This window comes from Zerene cesonia, chromosome 15, assembly GCF_012273895.1.
Source record: "Zerene cesonia ecotype Mississippi chromosome 15, Zerene_cesonia_1.1, whole genome shotgun sequence".
Classification (NCBI taxonomy): domain Eukaryota; kingdom Metazoa; phylum Arthropoda; class Insecta; order Lepidoptera; family Pieridae; genus Zerene; species Zerene cesonia.
The window spans coordinates 4,461,354-4,484,176 of NC_052116.1; the positions used below are offsets into that span (position 1 = coordinate 4,461,354).

The following is a 22,823-nucleotide window of genomic DNA, read 5'->3' on the forward strand; positions in this document are numbered from 1 at the left end:
AATAAATGTTATTTGCAGTTAACAATTTTCTTTTTTCTTTATTACAATATTTATGGCAAGACTAGGTATATTTTAAAGAAGTATGCAAGCACAGCCGCCCATTACACCTTACGCCTCCTACTTCTGTGCGAACTGTCAAACGCAAGAATATAAAAAAGAACGTTTTTTTTATTAAATTATAAAAATTCTTGAAAATGTAATTCAAACATAATAGAAAATTTATTAGCGAAATCGGTCAGCAATGCACGTTATGCTATGTACAACTAAAACTGTTTACATAATGTTATTTTAAAAAGAATGTGATTAAAATTCTTATATTACGAGGTTTATCTTTGGTGCACTGTTACTGTTATTGATACGATGTTATTGTTAGACGCGAAGCCAGATTTTCCTTCGGCTTGGTGTAACAGCAATTCCTATGCATTTCTGTAATAGATAGCATTACTGACGTTTTCTTTATTAGGATCTTTAAATATTCCTAAGATCAAAATTGCTTTTTATCGATACAATCTTCGATTTTTGATACAAAAACAATCGTAGTTAACACTGTAATTCATTTAGGGCAAAAACTTATTGGTATTGATGTAGGCAATTTATTTTAATTATGTATTGAGCAGGCGAGGTATAGAAATATTGTGATAGGAATTAAAATAGGACTATTGCATTAAAATAGTACAATTTCATACACTTTTTCCTATCTTACGCTAATGAGGTAGCCGGTTATCAAATTGCATGTCAATTTTTTTTATATTCCCTATCCTACCTATTAAAGTGAGTTAAATTCTTGTAAGTTATAAATATTCATGAACTTGGTGGCATGGTTTAGCATATAAATAAATTAATATAATGCTACACATTATAGGTATCCTATATTGAGTCAAGCTGGTTCCATCTCTCATCTCGTTAAGTAATATTCCAATTTATTAAATACCAATACAACTACTTGGCTGATCGACTAGTTTATTTGGTTATCACATAATAATAGTAAATAATTAACAGAACCAGGCGACCCGACGAAAATCAACAGGGTGTTATGTTTTGACGTGTTTGTGTGTGAGAAATTTCGAAAGAATAGAAAAAATTTGATCACGAGGCGAGATTCGAATCTGCATTTTTTGCCAAACCGTAAAAACGCCTAGCCTCTTGACCACCCGTTATCCCGCCACAGTTATCGAATTTCTTCTACTCTTTCGGTTTTATGTGCTTAAGGGACATCCCACGGCTTTTTTCCATTCTTTCAAAATTTCTAATTGTAAAGTATTTCAATGCTATTAAACTAAAAATTAAATGTTTGTTTGTGTAAATCTGTCTGTGTACGTAAACTTTTAAAAACCGTTTTAATATTACATTCTAAATCGCAAGATTACAAACTGTCAGAAACATCCTCAAGATTTCTTTGCAACCTAACCTAATATAATTCATTTGACTTGAATCTCAATCTAAATCTAAATAATGCGTTAAATTGTAAGTAGTATGACGAGATTACAATGTCACGATATCAAATATACACTAACAGTGTTTACAATTTTACGGTAACATGAATATTTTTTTAGTCTATTTTTACATATTATAAGATACCGTAACATCAAGACAATGTTTTAAATGTTTTTCAAGCAGTTTTTCAAGTATTTTGTTTGGCCATGGTCACTTCATTAGCAAGAGACATACTACCCAGTATATAAGCGTATAATCTGTGCACCATACCGTCGGAAGCCTGTTTAATCGGAACGGTTTTGTGCCATAGTACACAGTCTAGAGAGTAGTACATAACGTCTTTAGACCAATATGACTCCCATGTTTACAGATTTTTTTTTTATATTCAAGATGATGTTTGAGGTTATTAAAAAGAAAATACACAATTATTTATCACTTTATCGCATTTAATCATAATAAGAAAGGATTTCCTGGAGGTGACCTTAAAATATTAGCTGCCTTTAGTGAAATAAGTGTTGTTAGCAAATAAGTGATATTTTATTAAAAGTTTGTTGTTCCATTTGCTCGTATCTAGGTATTCTGCGTTCTAATATAATTATTTATCTATGTTCAATATATATATAATCTGTTTTGAATGAATGAACCCAGTGAGTGAGATCGTATGAGCTTTTTGTAATTTGTAGATCTGTGAGTTGTGAGTGATTGAAAAAAAATTGAAACAAAAATTCCTCGTCGGATGCGATTGTCGAAAGTAATTTAGTTTTTGTATTTTTGTGTGAATCGGTTAAAAAATAAAATACAGTTGTAATTTCATCTATTACAAGCAGATTACAAGTTGTTTATAGTTACGTTTCTTTATTTTATAGAAAAGTATTCGTATATGCCTTCAGGTAAAGATCTGCGTCTATCACAAATATGGCCGATCTGTAATGAATCGGTGGTCAGTGATATACTAATTTCATCGTTATGCAGAATTTCAAAATGGAGCTACGAGTTGGAAATAAATATCGTCTTGGACGCAAAATTGGTTCTGGTTCTTTCGGAGACATTTACCTTGGTGAGTATAATATTGAATTATTGTAAACAAAGAAAGATGTAAGATTGTAGGCCAGCTGTATTTTTTTTTCTTTTCCCAATTATTCCTATATATTATTTGAAAACTAGTTCACTGAATTATCTCTTTGTATATTTTTATGGAAAAATTATTATGGTTTTTTTTATAATTTGATGTTCCATGTGATCGACTATTTTCCTGCCCTACAGATGCTTCTTGCTAATTAGTCATGGTTTAGGAATTAAGTCCTTAGACAATGATCTAATCAAGTTTATTGTATTATTTGTAATCACTATTATAATAGCATTAATATTTTTATATTCAAAGGCATAAATTTATAACCTTATATTCTATGATAGATCGTGTGTCGTTTTGTTTAGCTAACAACATCTCATTTTTACAGGCACGAACATTGTTACCAGAGAGGAGGTAGCTATAAAGTTAGAATGTATTAAGACAAGACATCCACAATTACACATAGAAAGTAAATTTTATAAACTTATGAGAGGAGGCAGTAAGTATATTTTCGTATAGTTGTTTGTGATTGAAAATTTGTATATTTTACATTGCTTGATTTATAAAGTAATAGAATTTAGATTAATTTAAATGAAAATTCTTTATTTATTTACATTTTCATTGATTAATCACTTTATTATTATTGGTCAAGTGCTGATAAGTTCAAGAATACCATAAATTATTTTTTAAGCATTAAAATTATCTGCAATATTATAAATATATGTAAGAAAAGTTTGTTTGTTTGTTTTGTTGCATTTATCATACCTACATCACCAAATGTAGGATCAAAACTTTGTGAAACTTAATTTCCATATATGTGTGCATAATAATTGAAAAAAATCAAGGCTTATTTCTTTCATATAAAAACAATTTTGACAATGTGTTGTATTTAATTGTTATCATGGTCAATCAAAAATACAAACAATAAAAACTCCTGTTTAACAGTTGGTATTCCTGCTATAAAATGGTGTGGCTCAGAAGGAGACTACAATGTCATGGTAATGGAGCTTTTGGGTCCTTCTTTAGAAGACCTTTTTAACTTTTGTTCTCGACGCTTTTCTCTTAAGACTGTTCTTCTACTCGCTGACCAGCTTATCACTCGTATAGAAGACATTCACTACAGGAATTTTATTCATAGGTGAGTGCTTATAGGCATATGGACAAATTTCATTATAGAAGTAAAACAAAGGGAAATGAATAAACAACACATAGTAGGTAAATGACATGACAAAGCAATGGCATTTGTGATTGATAACTGAGGTATTTATTAATGCTAAGAAAAATCATTGTTTATTTAAAAATAATATGAAAGGATTCTATTTAGATAGTGGAAATGTGAAGGTAACAGAAAAAAGGAGAAAGTGTGCCTCATGATGGAATAAAATTATTCATCTTAGAAAATTCAAAAGATTATATGAATTAAGTACTAAATACATATGTATAATAAATATATTTAAAACTAAGCATTAATATTGTTTTGGATTCTAAGACATACCGACACTTTTATACACTTCCTGTAACCATATGTTTGTAAACAATCATATTTTGGTATTTATTCCAGAAAAAGACTTTTCATTTCGTCCATTTTAAGGATTTAATTAATTAAAGATTACCTTAAAAGATTAATAAGCAAGGTTATATAAACTGTTGTCTTAGATAGTTTGACCTTAAATTTGCAATAGATGTTGAAACTAGTGAATCTAAACCAATTAAGAACAATAGTTTTTTCTATGTTGGGAAAAAACACAAAGTGTATTTCTTATTTTTCCTCTTTTATTCTTTGGAAATTTAATGACATACAAATTAATGATATGGCATATGCATCTGTTTTGTGATTATTGATATACATATTAGCAATGGTTACTCAAATATCTTGTAAAGAAGATAACAATAAAATAATATCAGTGTATAATCATTGTATATTTGAATATTGAAAAATGGTAATGGCTAATTATTTGTTAAAAAATGCACCAGTACTATGTGTATATCTATGTATATTTATAGGTAGCTTAGGTCACCAGGGAGGGTTATAGATAATTTTTAACCTGTTAACTGAACTATGTTTAGTCATTTAGAATTTCAATTATCATACTTCCATATCAGTATAGATTCTTTAGTGGAAATTGTTCCACTAGTTCTAAATTATTCTGATTTTATCTGTTTCTAGGTGATTTTCTAAAGAGTATTGAAATTTAAATGATATTCATCATAATAGGCTCTCTATCTCTATCTATTTTTAACTTTTGAATCCCCACATTGTATTTTGTATAGGACATAATATTATCTCAATTAATATTATATCATCATATCAAACACATAATTTATATGCACATTTCAGACATTAAAAAAAATCATTTTATCATGAAAAGCTAGTCAATTAGTTAGTAGAGTCATTTATTATATCAGCTTTTGTACCCTTTGATATTGAATTAATTGTCATGATGATATGAGTCCTGTCTTAATGATAAATTTATTGAATATATTGAACAGTGGTCAATATTTACATTGTATGCAATAAATGTAATGAAGAATTTGCTTTGAAGCAAGCATCAAATAGCATGAAACTATTAATATAATTTTGATTGACTTATTAAAATTATACAAGAAGCATATATTGGCAATACCATTCTGTTGCAGAGATATTAAACCAGACAACTTTTTAATGGGACTTGGTAAAAAAGGCAATTTAGTGTACATAATAGATTTTGGATTAGCAAAAAGGTACAAAGATCCACGCACCAATCAACATATTCCATATAGAGAAAACAAGAATTTGACAGGTAAGAAATTGCAATAGATGTATTATTGTTATCGCTTTAATTTGCTCTTGATTAAATTATTATATATTTTTTTGTGTACAATTTGGAGAATTTGAGATATTGCAGCACTTGTAATTGTACAGCGGTGAAATAGCAGAGAATGCGTTTTCATGCAACAAGTGGGGGAGCTGGAGGCCTGTTTCCTTTTCCTCACTCTGCTTATTCTATCCCTTTTTTCCCACCGTCATACTTCCCGCATCCCTAGTCTCTGAAAAGGAGGCAACGCATTTGCTGAGGCCCTTGCTCTGTAAACTACTCTCTAGATATTATTTTATAATTTGTAGTGGTATAACTCCCCGGGATTGTTGGTGGCTTTTAGAGTATAATTTATTTAATTTTTTTGTTCAAGAAGGTATAAACCGCACATACAATATCTACATAAACTAAACCGATTTGTTGAGTTGTGTACTTTTTTTCAATTGTACCAAATCGCGAACAACCATTCTGTCAACCAATACAAGTTGAGCGGTTGATCTATAGTTGTTCAGCGTTTTAATCAAAAGAAAATTGATGAGGCTATATAATTTTTTTATCGAACAATGATCGTGTTGACAGTTTGCGCAAGTTCTATGGTCGCCATCAATTAATTAATCAATTAATAAATACAAATAAATGGTTGTCCAACAAAATATAAAATGTGTGTGTGTGTGTGAGTAGTAGTAGTATTACCTAAATTATCTTAAATCCCCCATTTTTTCAGCTACACATTATTTAAATAGTCTTTTATCTCTCACAGAATTGTTTCAGCATATTGTTGATTGTTTCATGTAAAAATGAACAATAACATAATTTATTTATATATTACAGGAACAGCAAGATACGCGTCGATAAACACTCATCTAGGTATTGAGCAGTCTCGACGTGACGATTTAGAATCGCTTGGCTATGTTCTTATGTACTTCAACCGCGGAAGCCTGCCGTGGCAAGGACTCAAAGCGGCCACAAAACGACAGAAATACGAAAGAATATCGGAGAAGAAATTGTCCACTCCATTTGATGAACTATGCAAAGTAATTATGTTTGTAATAAAATAATTTAACCACCACAATTTTTTTTTTTTAGTTACGTTATTAAATCTTTATCTTCTAACCTTAAACTCGAACACTCTTGACTTTGTTACAGAACCATCCAATCGAATTCCAACTGTACCTGAAGTACTGTCGACGACTTCGTTTCGAAGAGAGACCGGATTACGGTCATTTGCGTCAGTTGTTCCGCACTCTATTCCATAGACAGGGATTTACATATGACTATGTATTCGACTGGAATATGCTCAAATTCGGTATAATATCTGCTATTATATATCATGTAGCACTTGTAAACAGTATAAATTGAGAAGTACAATCAAAGTACAGTCCAATTTAATTCCTTACATGAGTTCACTGAGTGAATAACCATTGCCTTTAGTTAAGGTAGTTATACTGCCTGCAATTTATGTGCTTCCTTCGTATGTTATGTTGAATAGCAATTTAATTTACAATACTACGAAATGCATTCTAAAAATAAATTTTATTAGAAATGAAACATAGATTAAAAAAAAGAATGTATTTGTTAAAAAAATAGTTTATTTTAAGAAAAAACATTCATAACTACATCTCTAGGTAAGATACATATATATGTACATAAATTTAGGACAGAAAATTCTCATTACTGTAATTAGCATTAAAGAAAATTTTTTGCTTTTGTGTTGCAGGAGTTAAGCGCGGTAATTATCAGCCTACAGGTGGCAATGACCGCACACTTAGACGTCATGATCAAAACCAAGAACAGGAGACCAGTAAGTATATTTTTCTTTTAAAATTACATTCATAAGACTATAAGGCTCATATTCAACTGACACCCCAAAAACCGGAAAGAGATTGTCAATTCAACTGAATTTTTGTACTTGAATCAGGCCTTTAAAGAGATGTTTTCCCCATTTAATCCTCCACTTAGGCCTTAGCAGATTTAACATATTTTTAGTATTAAGGTTAATTGTTATTATAAACTTTGAAATTAATTAATTTTCTTTCATCAGGATTTAACCCAAGCGTATTTACGAAAGATTGTTTTAACAAATAATGGACAGTTTTATTATAATTGTTTAGCAGCCACAGCCGGCGCCGCTGCCGGCCAACCCAGCACCACGGTGGCTGCGATCTCGGAGTGGCGGTGAGGAAGCTCGCGCAAGCGGGCCCGCCCCGACCGGCCCTAGCCGCGCACCGACGGACACTGACACGCGCAAGGGCTGAACGAACGAACGGCTCACAGGAAAGATGGACCAACAATCGCTCGACCACGCTGCGTTGACCAATCGCGTGCCGGAATGTTCACCGGTCGACTGAATAAACGACCAATAAAATACCGTGCCGCTGGTCCACCAACTGATCACTGCGCGAATGTGCGTCCGCAACCCTTGCGTTCTTTTCCTACTTTATATAAATAAATATACCCGTAAGTTGACTATGGCATAAGTTAAGTGGTGCTCACGACTCATGCCGATATTAAAATACCATTGTTTTGTGTCAATAGAATTGTCAGGTATAAAACTATAGACATTCCGTTACAGGAATTCTCGATTGATATTCACTAACTTGTTCTTAAACTGACTTGTTAGTGAGAAACTTCTACCTACATTTAAAAATTGTTGAACAAATTTTAAATAGGATATTGGCAAAGCAGTAAAGTTTATTTACTTCCTTGGCTATTTCTATTGATGTAAAATTTTCTGTCAGTGTTCCATTTTATATGCTAACGTTCATAATTGTAAATTATTTAAATCATAGGATAATGTGCGCCCAGCCGGCCACTAATCTATTGCACTTTATGCTCAGTTGTATTTAGATGAGTACTTGTGAAATGTGGACAAATTAGTGGATGTGTCATCTAATTGTTCTGTGTCTCAATGTTAGATAGACTACTGTTAATTCTATTAAAATATTAAACGTAAATGAATAAGCGTTTTAATTATGTTTGTAATTAATCAAATAATGCATTTATTTTATTTTATTTTGATTGCATATTTTGATTTTCACTCAACATCATTCATTAAATGGATGTCACCTCTTGGATTATGGCCTACACTAATTTCTAATTTTTGTATTATTTTAAGAGTTATTTAACTTGTGTGCAATACTGTTTCTTTTTTTATTTTGTCTTCCATAATTCTCAGTGTATACTCGCTTGACACTTGAAATTTTTCTATCACATAATATTTGTACAAAATTTGCCTAACTCGTCCAGCCACTGCCATAGGCTTAATTAATTAAAACTTGAAAAAGTCGAAACATTTGTAGAATACAATGTTTAAACTCATATTCAATATATTATTGTGTTTTAACATAAATTTTATTTGACTGATTTTATACAAGTTTTGATCTCACTTTGATAAATTGTTATCTTCTTTACACTTTGCGAACTATTTCTGGGTTGTGTTATAGTACAGTATCATGGAAAGTGAAAGCATCTCAATGTCTAGGTGTATATTTGGAGTAATCTATGAAGTTCCATCTATTTTAAATTCGCTTTCATGACTAATAGGAAAATTATCCAGTTCTGATATTTTTATCTCGAGTTATAGTTTAAAAATTTTTGTTTTAATTGGTTGGCTGGATCAGTTTCTCAACATTAAAAAATTGTTGGTATAAATTCTGAAACTAACCCTGTATATGATTGGATGCTCTAATCCCTTTTTGTTCAAGTGCACATCTAGGGATCTGTTATAAAAATGGGTAGATGACAGTTTAATAATTTTATTTACTCTAGCCATTAAAATCATTAAATGAATGTTTTCAGCTATTGTAAATTTAGTTGTAGTTCAGCTTTTTAAAATTTGTAACCGAATTATTGTGTTTAGATTGAAAACTTAGCTATAATATTAAGAGTAATTTATATCTATTTTAAATAGTTTAAATATCTCACATAGAAATAATTCATCTGTAATATGACTGAGAATTAGGTTCAATTGTATGTAAATAATAATTATAATTAAATTAGTTTTGTTATAATTATATGATGTTGGATTTTAAGATAATCCTCGTAATATGATATTCCATAAGGTTTTAGTTTGTAACATTGATGTTAACTGGATAGTTTTGAATCTAACACATCGAAGTGGATATTGTTAATCGTGATATCGTTTGTTTCTGGTGGTTTCAGAATATGTATGCACATTATTCTCAAAACTTTAATTCTGATCATTTATATGCAAATTATCATATTTTAGGATTAACCATCGACATAAATAGGAATATCCTTTATAACTGGTTCATGTTTTAAAATATGGTCTACAGTATTTAAAGCATTTTCAAATTGATTGTAACATCGAGTACTTTGTTTTCTTAGTCTGTTTCAAATTTTGTTTCTCCAACATCATGTGCCAATTAACCAGTATTGGCATTTTATATTATAGAATAATAAATGTGTATAGATCTAACATCTTTTATATCCAAATATATCTTAATGATATTGTTTTACTAATTAAAATATTGTATTGTTTATACATTAGCTGTGGTAAGTGTATATTATAGCGCCCTCACAGGCGGGATTAGCGGAGCATCCACGAAATCCAAACTTATCAATGAATTATTGCCCAGAGTGTAAATCAAAAACTTTTGAAGTATGTGTATCATTGAACATTGAAGTAATAGATTTGCGTATGAATAATCGTGGTAACTTGCTGTTAGTTTGAGATAGTTACATCGTTAAATTTGATCTCACTGACTTAGCGGCTAGAAAGAAGCTCCGCCGCAAGATTGGCCCCAAGCCGCCACAGTGACTGTTACAGTGGAAGTGAACTATATTATTAGTGGGTGTATTCGCCAGACACGTTCAGAAGATGGATAGGCTCGTGTTCGTCAGTTGGTTTGTCATGTACGGAATTAGTCGCACTGCATTTCAGTGAACGCTTCTTGGCGCGACAATTTTAGCTTGTTTTGAAGTGTCCGCTCTAACTAATGAAAGACTTTGAACTTAATTCTGTATATAATAATCGTAAGATAGTTAAGCCAAAACACTGTTTTTTACAATATCCTAGGTAATGAAAATAAATACATAACTGTTGTAGTGATATTAAAGTCATTGACTTATTTTTATTGCATACCTTTATTCATTTTTCTGTAGCTGAGCATTGTGTAAAGCATAATAATATCTTAATCTTGAATTGTAATGTGTATTTCATGAAATCAAAATATTTTCAGATATTCTATGTATTGAAAAATGAATCAAAAGTGTAGATGTTATTAGGATAAGGGGAATAAATAGGCCAAAAGCTTTTATTGAATACTATTTGTGCATTTTGTGCAACTGTGTTTCAGAAATTTAGAAATTACCATTGCAGTTTTTTGTTTTACACAGAGCACTGTTTACTAAGTATAACTTGTTTAAAACTATATAAACAGTCAGTTTTCGTAGACATGTAAAGCATCGTATTCATGGTAAACATTTGTTTAGCAATGCAATGGATGTTGCAGATTCACTAGTAACACTGTGTGTTGTAGTTTTGTTAGCGTTGAAAGGTTCTCGCCCAAGGAACCACAAAATAACAAACTTTCCAGCAACGTTTGTCGCCCATCATCAGTCATATTGATGAACAAATGCTTACCATGTATAAGGCTTAACAAGCGCTTTGTATATGCATTAACGTTTTCAATCCATGGTTTTGCAGTTATGACTTCAAAGGGAGTTTATACGAGTACACCTACATACAGTACTTTTAGTTTGAAATTGTTATGCGTCGTAGTTTAGCATATTATTATGCTTTTGATTTTATAACTATTATTATGCTTGCATTGTTTTCTACGTCCAGAATGTATTGATTCATTTGGCACAATAAAGTGAATAAAACAAATTTGTGTTCATTATTATTTCTATTTTTATGTAGCAAGGAAGCCTCCATCCACAGGGAGTTGAACTCCGCTGATCATACTTGCTTTGTCGCTTAGTAGAAAAACGATAGCATTAACTACTTCATGTACTTCGCCAAATCTGTGTAAAAGTAAAAACATTTTTCGAAATAATATAAAAATCAGAGTATGTACTATGAAAAAATATTATAAGGTATACGAACCTCGAACTTTAGAGATAAATAACTGAAAAGTCAAGAGTTATCCAGTTGGTTCAAACGCTATTATGATGTAATTGTGATATTTAAATTCATATTCACACATCGATTTTCGAGTAAGTCAAACTCACCTGCCCAAAGGTATTTTAGATAGCATTGTTTGAGCTTTATTTGGGTCGGCCCAAGCTCGACGACCTAATTCCGTCATAACGACCGTCGGGTTAATAGTATTAACCCTTATTCCATGCGGTCCCAATTCGAGCGCCATTACACGGGTCATAGCATCCAGAGCTCCTTTAGAAGTACAGTATGCTACATGATCCTTAAGTGCCGCCTGTTACCAAAAATGTATTTGTCAATACCTACTAATGAATTTGCCTAGGCCAACCAAAGTCCCATCCTTAGGCCTAGTGGTTTAATAATACTATCCCACGGAATGGTTAAGGAGGGTTTGTAGCTCGCTACATTATTAATTTTTTTCTATATTATAGAAAATCCAGACCATAAGCTACTGCTACTACGCAATTTATGCAATTATGGAAAGTAAGGAATTAATTACTAATAAAGCAAGTAGATTCTTAATTAAGTTACCATTGACGCTTGAGATGAAATATTAACGATCGAACCCTTGATACCATTTTGAATCATTTCCTTTGACACGGCCTGTGTTATATTGAGTATTGCTCGCACATTTACTTGTATCGTTCTGTAAATGAATGTAACAATGACATTGCGTTCTCGCTTGATAGTAAAAACTAAGGAATTAATTAATGATAAGCTTAGGGTTTCATTACTTTGATGTGTGATATGTTCTGTTTTACTTGTAAAGCCTTCAATCTCTTCCTTCTTTTCCACGTTCTCTAGCTATTTGTAATTACTTAGCATGTTAAAATTGAATAAATACATTTCTATTGCAAAAATGAAATTTGTCGTTTTACATAATTAATTTCATTAAAATTTTGTATCTAAGTAGCTAGGTAGGTAGAGCTAGGTAGACTTTCTGTTTTATTACTTACTGGTCAAATATTTCAGGTGTGCATTCCAATAGTGGTTGATTATGGATAAAACCAGCACAATTCACCAAGCCGTGGAAAGCCCCTAATGACTCCACCACTTCTCGTGTTTTATTCCAGTCACAAATATTCACACAGGCTATTTCAATGGAAGGGAACTCGTGTTTTAATTTTTGAAGAGATTCCAACTGATTTGATAGAGCAACAACATCTGCACCCAGTTTCCATAATTCTATTGCAGTCCCTCGACCAATTCCTATAGATTGAAATACAATGCGGCCGTAAAAATAGCATGGCTCTAGAGATGAGTATCGTAGTTATTAGATTAAGTTAACTGACCTGAACAACCACCTGTTACTAATATTCGTTTAGCGTCCAAACACTTCTCCATTGCTTAGAAGGTTCAGGGTATCCACTTTAATAGTTATGAATTATCGACTGAATGATGCTGAGTGATGTTAAAAGCTTAATTTTACAAACACTGCTTATCTCATATCGCGACAATAACAATAATTTTGATAATACAATTTGTTGTTGCGAAAATGATAAATACCTAACTTCACAGAATTAAGCAGATATACCTCAAACGATTTGTGTCAAGAATTGATTAGAATTTAAAGGTACAAAGCAAAGTTTACATATGTTATTAAGTGAAGCAATTTTTAATATTTTTCAGCTGATAGTATGAAACGCTATAACATTTTGAGATAGCAGTTATCACCTCGGCTTCAAGCATCTTTCGAAAAATTACATACCTTCCTTCTTCATATGGTGAATATAGAAGTTATGTATATTTTTCATACCTAATTATACCGTTCATTCATGTATGCCTTGGTGACCTTATAATTAAACGCTTTGAGAATTCTACACGAATGTTCATTGCAAGATTACTTCTAAACTGTATCTGTAATTACCTTTCAATTTAACACACTAGCGACCAATCACACGTCAACGAAAAACGTCTTCACCAAAGCTCCATCCCGGGTAGAATTTTCCGGTTAAAAAATCATATCAAATAAGAAAACATTTACAACAAATCACATTTATTCAACAAAACAAAGGTACGTTGATTACACTTTGGTTAATTATTTAGGATGGCAAAGCTTAAACGTAAGCTTTTAATAGAAAAATATCAATGCATGTTTTAATAATATACAGATATTAGAATTAAGCTTTTTATAAAGTACATAGATATAAATTAATAAGATGAGAATTACACAATTCAAAACAGTTAAGTTTTAAGCATACACAATTAGTTATTTGAAAGAAAATTATATTTCATTTTGTATCCTTTAAATTTTTAATAAGATTGTATTTCTAGCTTTTAGGCATTAACTCTTTGGTACCTTATAATATTAAACAGATCTCAAAACATCATTTACATAAAATAAAATAATTTTTATATTTATGTAGCAAGGAAGCCTCCATCAACTGGCAATTCGACACCTGTAATCATACTTGATCTTTCGCTTAGAAGAAATACTACAGCATTTACAACTTCTGAGACTTCTCCAAATCTGTAACAACAATTTAAAATAAGCATTTAATAAATAGTATCATAATTATGAAACTTGATGTATGTTTCTATCTGTTTGTAGAACAAAAGTAAAAATAAAGTTAATACATTTTAAGATGTAACTATATTATTGTTGACATCAGTTTTTTATACTGAGGGTGTCTTATAACAAAGGATTTCATTTCTAGTTTTACATCACTGGTTATCACTAATATTTAATATATCTATCTACCACTTTCATATGAACTCGTCTCCCAATTCATCAATTTTATCATATAATGTTAGAAATAGTTCATAAAATGGTAGAGTTCATAAAATATTATGAAGTATGATCTAATAACATGCAGTAATTTTTTTATTAGTTTTTGAATAAGAAAATATTGATTGTAAAATATAAAAATTCTAGTTATAAAGAAATTTTACCTTTGTTAAGTTCCAGAAGTTACCAGAACTATCTGAAAGATGTGAAAGAATGTGCTGGAGCCCAAATACCTTTTCCTCACATATCCCAGTTGTCAATCCTTTCCTTATCTTTTACCCCTTAAAAGCAGGCAGCCTATTCTCAGAGGCACTACCTCTGTGAATCCTCATGGGCTGTGGTGATAAGCTTACCAAAGGGTGAACCACCAGCTTAGTTGCCAGATACGAGATCAAAAAAATTATGCAAACTAATTACCTTCCTAAAGGAATTTTTGATTTCATTTCTTTACTTTTTTTCTCATCAGACCAGCCAACTTTCGCCATAGCAGTCAATATAACAGTTGGGTTCACAGCGTTCACTCGAATACCATGTGGTCCTAGTTCCAATGCCATTGATCGAGTTAATGCATCCAAAGCAGCTTTTGAAGCACTATATATGGCATGATCTTGTAAAGCTGCCTAGAATACAAATTAATGTCATTGAACTTTATAATGGAAATTAAACGACAATTATTAAAAAAAAGATACATAAAGTATAGTTACATTATGTATCTTTTTATTTTAATAAAATTATATAAGTACATTATTTCACAGCCATATCTAATAACTAGCCAAAAATTTGAGCCCAGGTGTTTGAACATTTTCAATATTTTTTATTTTTGTATTTACATGCATATAATTCACATCATCACAATTTTTATAGAGGAATTCAAAGCATCCAGAAATAAGATCAACAGACCAAAAATATATAAAACTTTGTTATATTACTTTGTTGTACATATAAGATGTTACACAGAAAATATTGTTTCGCAATAGCAGATTAAGATATAACATAATTTATCTATTAAACCTACAATTCTTAAGCAGGTCATGCAAAGATAATGACTAAAAATATCACACATTATCTATTATAATTAATCCTAGTATTTAAATTTGACCATTTAAGAAGATAAGTAAATAAATAAGACTGTTTAAATTTAAATTACCTTTGATGCTTGTGAGGATATATTAACAATGGTGCCTTGTATTTTATTTTCTATCATATTTCTTGCTACAACTTGGCTGATATTTAACACTGCTTTAACATTAACATTAAACATCCTGAAATCATTGTTTTATTCTTAAAAACCAAAATGCTTTGTTATATTATTTCTGACAACCAATCATCACATAGTAAGAGAATATTCCCCAAGCTCAACACTTTTGATGAAATTTATAAATGACTGCTCTCCAATGTTTATTTTTGGTTATGATGATCAAGGAGAATATTACAGAACTTTATCATTACTTACAGTACTTCAATTAGTTAAATGGTTATAATACCAGCAATTGCATATAGAAAATTTTTAAGAGGTTATTTTGTTACAAATATCATAGATATAAATATGTTAGAAACTATAAATAATAAAAACTTACTTATCAAAATCTGAAGGTGTACAATTGAGGAAAGGTTCGCATATGGCAATAGCTGCATTATTTACCAATGCATCAAAGGGTCCTAAAGACTCGACAATAGATCGTGTTTTTTCCCAGTCTGCAATATCAACATCCACTATGTCAATTGAGGGGTATTCACTCTGCAATGCTTCCAAGTGCGATCTAGTTCTAGATAAAGCGACAATATTAGCCCCAGCTCGCCACAGCTCCACTGCGATACCTCGTCCAATACCTGGATAAAAAATATGTTCGCAAATTATTCACTACAAGGACAAACATTTATTATAAACTTTCAAAATTTGATAATTTATGGTTATATATAAAGGATAGAATTTTTCATTTACATATAGAAGTTAGAACATAAAGACTAATTTAATAAGTTACCTTGTCCAGCACCGGTGACTAGAATTCTTTTGCCTTTAAAAGAAATCTCCATCATTAGTTTGGTAGTACAAATAATAATTGAACTTTTTTATGAGGTATGTCAGTTAAAAATGTGTACTTAAATAGAATAAACTTGTCCTTTGATTAAAGATATGAAGTATTTTCAATTTTGTTTAATTTGTCGGCATAAATCATCAAGACAACAGTGACCTATATAGTACTCACTGACAGACGACATCACGACAGTGACTACACAAAAAAGTGTTGCCATTTGTCATTTTATTAGACTGTAATTATAGTACAATAAAAATTAATATTTTTTAACATTTTGTCATTTGGTATATTTTAAAGACTTTATTGTCCTTAAAAATTAAAATGTTTGAAGTATTAAGGATCGTTACACACGGGCCACTTATTATGTTTATCGTAGGCCACATCGACAAATGCCACGGAAAGCGAATTGTAGTTGTAAGGAACGCAAAGACTAAGGGAATGACTTGTAGCAAGTGGTGTCCACCGGCATCAACCGTGTTCGTCGGGTTTGTTAATTTTTGCAGAAAATGTATGAAAGGTAGGAAATATGCCAGTGGCGACATTTTGTGGTTGTTACCGGTGGTCCGTGTGCGAGGACACTTAAAGTAGAATAGGTATTAGAAAGTGTGGAAACTATATCATATAACATTTTTTAATCTGAACCTTTGCAGGATAAGAATTTAATTGAATGATATGGAGAAAGAATAATTGATTCAACACGGTTTCTTTTGCTAATTGATTTATTTTACTAATCAAATATTATGGATCAATTATGTTTTCAGGCTGGTTGATTATTTTGTTAATGGTCGTGAAAATGTATTGTTCGGATAGTTCCAAATTGTTATTAAAATATAGCGGAGAGTATTTTCCAGAAAAATATTTAAAAACAGACATTTCTCTGCCTAGTCGTACAGATTTGCAACTATTTCTTACAACATTGAAGAAGACTATTGCAATTCTGACTAAAAATCCTAACAATACCGATTGCAATGTTGTAGTTGGAACTTATGTAATGACGTGTAAGTATACTTTCCGATTAAATTTTGGTTAATTTGAATGCCGGTTACTTAGTGCTACATAATTTTTATGGGATAGTTATTTTTTTAATTATATCACCAAGGTGTACTTCGAAGAACCTTATTAGACAGTGGTAGTAAAATGGATAAATTTGAATCTAGTAAAGTTAAGGATATAATAAGAAAAGGGGACTATTACGTATCACACTATGTCTATAGCAATAGACTGTATGGCTATTCGGATTTGGAATACAGAGGTAAATAAATTGTTTTATTTTTAATGTAGTTACTTAAAATAGGAACGGATTGACAACCTTAGATACTGATCGGTGTCGTATGTGATCATAAAAATCTACTTACACATTGAAATATACATATACTTTTTTAATTCTGTAGAATTTTTTTTTTTATAAAAGCAAATAATTTTAACGTTTTTTCAGTCTCTCTGCTGTACAAAGATGCAAATATATTCACCAACTCCATTTATCACTTTAACGAAAACCGTTTATCCAAGTGGATACTTGGAGATTTTGAAATGCATCCATTTGTCAAAAGTATCGACAACGCAACTCTAGGGAAGGACAAGTACATACATATAATTGAATCAATGCATAAATACTACGTCAATATTACTGAATCAGGTAATTAGTATATCGGTAACTATTTTACTTATTATAAAACTTGTTTGTGTTTTTTCAACATTCAGTATTTATATACTTTATTATTTTTCATAAATTAAAGTATCCAATGAATTTGTTATTACTTATCAGGTATACATGCACGGGCACCGTCAATATAATTTTCAGGCAGACGCGTTGTAACTTATCGTACACGCATGTGTAATTTATTACTCAATATAAAAAATACACATGTACTATGCGATTCTACTAAGAATAGGATTCATTCTCCGATATTATATGACGTTATAGATAACGAATAATTATCCTAACTCTATGTACGTTCTAGTACGTTACTATTTAGTAATCTGTGCCTAAGTTAAGAAATAACGTTCCTTTTTAATGAAACGTGTATGAGTTAGGCAAAGATTTTCAAGTAAACAGTATTTTGACAAGAAATTGAAACATATTGGTAATTGATTTTCCTATTCTTTGTTGAATCGTATAGTTAAACATAAGATGCGAGTCAGAGCGCTAACCTGACGCCACGTTATGTATAGCACAGAGCGACAACGCTTTGAGGAGAGCTAAGAAGGCGTTCTCCTTCAAAGTCATACGTATGTTTCGACGGTTTTTAATTATCAAAAAGGTATTACTTGACTTTGTAATTATGGTATGAAATAATATTACCGAATACTTTTTATCTGACTATTTTATATGTTTGTATATCTATTATGCCAGTTATTTACATTCGCACGATTTACGAAACCGACGAGTAGGTACATGACCTTGTTTTTGATTTTTCATATCATGTATGCATTACATATACATTCGTATATTGTACGCGGTCAACCAACTTACTTTATCAAACACCTGTACTATTATTTGACTTAGTCGACTGAAAATAATATGATGTTTATTTTTTACTCGTTTCAAGATATTTGTTTATCACGTATAATGGAAACACCTGAGCCACTACACATGAACCAGCTTCAACCGTGTCGACCGGATGATTACTGTAAAACTTGCCTTTTATCAAAACCCTCAATTGGGTATTCCCTCAGTCATAGGTAATTGTTTTAACCGCCAATTCAATGTGCGTATGTGAAGCTTGCAGTTGTAAAATTTTAAAAATTTTTGCAGTTGTAAAATTTAAAAATTTTGGAACAGATTTTTTTTGTCTTGTAAGTACATGCGTAAATTTTAGTAATTCATATTATGTCATCAATAATTTAGGTGCTGTTATTGTGTATATACTTGACTAGTTAAGCCAAATTTTAAATCCAAAATGCCAAAAACACAAAACAACCATAAAATGGAGTCAGGATTGCTTTTAATTTTTTTTTACATAATATACGTACTAAATTGATTTTTAATTATTGTGGTATAATGCATGTATTTGATCGGTTGCACAGATTACTAAATATGGTATTTCGAAGATTCGTACGTCGTTGTTACTTGCAATCAGATAATGAAGATAATGATACAATTGATATTCTATGTGCCTTTATGTATCGGGAAACAGTTTATTTGGCTCGACGCGGATATTTTGCCAGAGACATGTTTTTAGAACATGGTAAATAATATTTTTCTATTTTTATTTTTTTATATTTTTTGTATGTTATGTTTATTTTTACTTAACTACCTACTATAAATATAATAAACCGCAAATTACCGCATTACCTATACTAGTAGTCGCCCAGCGTTCGAAATTAGACCTTAGCTATTAACAAAAGAGAATAAAGTTATTTACTTATTATCTATGTGTTTTTTAAGTACTTAGGTTTATCTTATTTTTATAAATTAATTTGAAGAAATATTAGAATTCTGCATTTTTCCTTGATGTGCCAAATTCCATATTCCTCCGTAAGCGAATTGTTTGTTAAAGCTAACCAACCCTTTATTTTGTTTCATTACAGTCACAAAAAATGTCATTACTTAATTTTTTTCAAATTTTTTAAGTTATGCATATATGAGAAATGTTTTCTATTCTTTCAAAATTTCTCATTTATAAAGCATTTCAATGCTATAAACTAAAATTAAATTTATGTATATATTTTATTAATTACAGTTGCTCTGTGTGCATTATTGGGGTATAAAGAATTCCATCGTCTTCACTGGTTTAAAAAAGCTGCAAGTTGGGTAGATGAGAAAGGCTGTATGCAAGAGAATCGCAACTTTGATATAAATCGCACAGAAATTTATAAAACAGCTACGAATTGTTCCAGAACAAAGAAAAAATATAGCAAATATTTAAAAGGATTATTTTTAAGAGATTGCCATACTCATCCAATGACTTTATTAACTGTAGTACTTGCTCATGCGATTCGGTATGTTGCGCATTTCATTTAATATAAAATCGAAAGATATTGCATAATAATTTTAATAAGAAAATAACATATTTTATAGGAATATAGACAGTAGCCCAGGAAATTAGGTGTTTTCTTGATTTTTTTTTCATTTACGTTGCCAAGAATCCACCGTCGATCGGCAATTCGACTCCGTTGATCATACTCGCCTTATCGCTTAGAAGATAAAGTACTGCGTCAGATACCTCAGAAACTTCACCAAATCTACAAACATTGTAAATAACATATTAATTTCTTAGTAACTGCTCGACCTGGGGCAATCCGAAAAGTTTTCTGTCAGTTTTTCTATATACACCAGTAATAATTAAAATCTAATCCTAACGCGTCTTAGTTTTTCTTCGATTGACATCAATTGTTTGAGAGCTGACACAATAGTTTATATGGGAAAAAGTCGTCGTTTTGAATATTTAACAACATCAACTTTGCACAAGGATTGAATTTAAATCCTTCATAAACTATGATACACAAATAAATAGGTATATAACAATTCATACTTGTGTTTTGATTATTAAAATAATAGTTAAGGACCAAATGTCACATATTATTATTTATAGTGTACCTACCTTCCCAGAGGTATTTTCGATAGCATTCCGTGGGCCTTCTCGGGGTCTGACCAGCCAACCTTGGCCATAGCCGTCATGATCACCGTTGGGTTAACGGCATTTGTCCTTATACCATAAGGTCCGAGTTCTAGAGCCATAGAGCGAGTGATTGCATCCAGAGCCGCTTTTGTTGCTGAATATACTGTGTGATCTTTAAGTGCCGCCTGGAAAAATGCAAAAACGTTCCTGTATCATTTGATAATTTATACGCAATAACGCAAAACAATCGTATGCTAAGTACATAGTATTTGCACAGAAAATATAATACTATATTATGTATTAGGACTGTGTATGTGAGAGTAATTAAAATTACGTGCTGACTTCGTTTTTAATTACCGCTTTTTACAATTAAAATGTGTTACTAACCTTAGATGCTTGCGAAGAAATATTGACAATTGCTCCTTTTGTTTTGCTGTCTATCATTTTTTTGGCCACTACTTGGCTTATGTTGATAATAGACTTAACATTAATGCTGGTCATTCTAAAAAAGTTATATGTTCATAAAAGTGAAGAAGTCTACGAAATATGGAGTGTTTTGTACAAAGAAAAAAATTGAAAATCTAAAAAGAATCAATCTTTATTTTGTTGTGTTCTGTAAATACCATATATTAAAAATTAAATGAGATACTAATTGCGGAATTGTGTAGTTAATAATTGAATTATTTTATCAAAACACACAGATACGTTAGGCTCCATGTAAGCAAGGACAAGGATGCTGTTAAAGTCGTGAAATACATACTTATCGAAGGAATCAGGCGTGCATTCCAAGAAAGGCTGGCAAATAGCCATTGCAGCGTTATTAACTAGGGCATCGAAATGACCAAGGGATTCAACCACTTCGCGAGTTGTGTCCCAGTCAGATACATCAACGTCAACAATATCTATGGATGGGTACTCGTTTTTTAGACTCTCTAGGTGAGATCTTGTTCTTGATAAAGCCACAACTTTGGCTCCAGCTCGCCATAATTCAATAGCAATACCGCGGCCGATTCCTAAAATGTATGAGAATTGTTATAGACGGCTCCGTGAAATAATATCCTCTAAAGATATACAACAAAATAAGGACGACTCTGTAAATCACTTGGTTGCATACATACGGGTGAAGCAAATAAAATAAATTCTTAATAAATGCAATTGAATAATATTTTTGACATTGCAACAAAAGAAATGAGTCTATAACCCATATTGCTAGGCACCTATATTATTATCAGCAAATGCGATAGTGTGACATTGGTAAACACAAATCGTAGTTTTTTATAATAAAACAAAAATAACCTATATGGTACTATTAAAAACCTTGACATAAGCATGATCAATTTTATAAAATATAAAAGCTATTGACTCACCTTGACCGGCGCCAGTAACAAGCACCCTTTTTCCTTTAAATGAAATTTCCATTATAGACGTGTAATCTTGATTAAAACTTGAATGTTACTCAGCAAACACTATTTACTTATCGAGAGCAGAGGTACTATTGCGCTGTATATGGCGAGAATATTTACTCTCTTCCCAAAAAAATAAAATAAAAATCCTACTTAAATTATGTTATTTTTATAGCGATCGTAAAATTAATGGACCTTTGACTTATAAACATGGTTATAGACTCAAATAAAAGTATATTCTCGTATAAACTTAGATAACAATTGTTACAGAATCTTCCGAAGATAAAACAAAACAACTTATGACACCGCCGATAAGGATATGGCGCTTACGTGTTGCGAGATATTTTTTACATACATATTACAATTAGAAGCGGTGTCTTACGACCTTGATAGCTATGAAAGGTGAATATTAAATACTTATTTGCTATTTAACTCGGTATACATAATAATTTTTAAATATTTTGCATTTTGTGTGGTGTATATACCTGATATTTAGTCTTTTTTTTATTTAGTCTTTCATCTAAGAAACATTGTAAAACTAGTCTATTGCAATTATCTTAAAAGTCTATATCTGTGTAAAAATGTATATATCTGTGTTATAAAATTTTTCTTCGAAACATACCTTGTTAATTTGGTTGGAAATAGAGTTCAAATTACGTACATGATGACTGA

General features: G+C 31.0%; 5 protein-coding genes across 8 annotated transcripts; 2 read left to right on the plus strand and 3 right to left on the minus strand.

Annotated features, from left to right (window-relative positions):
• Positions 1–2,071: 2,071 nt before the first annotated feature.
• On the plus strand, positions 2,072–11,149 carry LOC119832536 (casein kinase I). 3 transcript variants are annotated; one of them, XM_038356196.1, is made up of 9 exons: positions 2,072–2,185; positions 2,325–2,491; positions 2,892–3,002; positions 3,449–3,641; positions 5,141–5,283; positions 6,130–6,332; positions 6,445–6,604; positions 7,016–7,099; positions 7,410–11,149. In XM_038356196.1, exons 2-9 carry the CDS (start codon positions 2,401–2,403, stop codon positions 7,475–7,477), a joined length of 1,053 nt encoding a protein of 350 aa, XP_038212124.1. In that variant the 5' UTR covers positions 2,072–2,185; positions 2,325–2,400; the 3' UTR covers positions 7,478–11,149. The 3 variants fall into 3 exon arrangements, with proteins under 3 accessions (XP_038212124.1, XP_038212125.1, XP_038212127.1); XM_038356197.1 differs by having other exon boundaries at positions 2,100–2,185; positions 2,301–2,491; XM_038356199.1 differs by having other exon boundaries at positions 2,120–2,238.
• Positions 11,150–11,153: 4 nt separating this feature from the next.
• On the minus strand, positions 11,154–13,177 carry LOC119832538 (L-xylulose reductase-like). The gene is made up of 5 exons (XM_038356201.1): positions 12,715–13,177; positions 12,379–12,631; positions 11,954–12,068; positions 11,494–11,696; positions 11,154–11,286 (listed from the first exon to the last, which is right to left on the minus strand). The coding sequence occupies exons 1-5, from the start codon at positions 12,764–12,766 to the stop codon at positions 11,175–11,177; spliced, it is 735 nt and encodes a 244-aa protein (XP_038212129.1). The 5' UTR covers positions 12,767–13,177; the 3' UTR covers positions 11,154–11,174.
• A 224-nt stretch (positions 13,178–13,401) lies between these two features.
• On the minus strand, positions 13,402–16,370 carry LOC119832648 (L-xylulose reductase-like). 2 transcript variants are annotated; one of them, XM_038356344.1, is made up of 6 exons: positions 16,358–16,370; positions 16,133–16,165; positions 15,728–15,980; positions 15,298–15,412; positions 14,568–14,770; positions 13,402–13,892 (listed from the first exon to the last, which is right to left on the minus strand). In XM_038356344.1, the coding sequence occupies exons 1-6, from the start codon at positions 16,368–16,370 to the stop codon at positions 13,781–13,783; spliced, it is 729 nt and encodes a 242-aa protein (XP_038212272.1). In that variant the 3' UTR covers positions 13,402–13,780. The 2 variants fall into 2 exon arrangements, with proteins under 2 accessions (XP_038212272.1, XP_038212271.1); XM_038356343.1 differs by lacking the exon at positions 16,358–16,370 and having other exon boundaries at positions 16,133–16,350.
• Positions 16,371–16,624: 254 nt separating this feature from the next.
• Positions 16,625–20,150, plus strand: LOC119832472. The gene is made up of 7 exons (XM_038356139.1): positions 16,625–16,703; positions 16,948–17,184; positions 17,286–17,438; positions 17,622–17,822; positions 18,736–18,868; positions 19,214–19,374; positions 19,870–20,150. Exons 1-7 carry the CDS (start codon positions 16,625–16,627, stop codon positions 20,148–20,150), a joined length of 1,245 nt encoding a protein of 414 aa, XP_038212067.1.
• A 15-nt stretch (positions 20,151–20,165) lies between these two features.
• LOC119832366 (L-xylulose reductase-like) lies at positions 20,166–22,276 on the minus strand. The gene is made up of 5 exons (XM_038356036.1): positions 22,116–22,276; positions 21,509–21,761; positions 21,136–21,250; positions 20,731–20,933; positions 20,166–20,371 (listed from the first exon to the last, which is right to left on the minus strand). The coding sequence occupies exons 1-5, from the start codon at positions 22,165–22,167 to the stop codon at positions 20,260–20,262; spliced, it is 735 nt and encodes a 244-aa protein (XP_038211964.1). The 5' UTR covers positions 22,168–22,276; the 3' UTR covers positions 20,166–20,259.
• Positions 22,277–22,823: the final 547 nt, after the last annotated feature.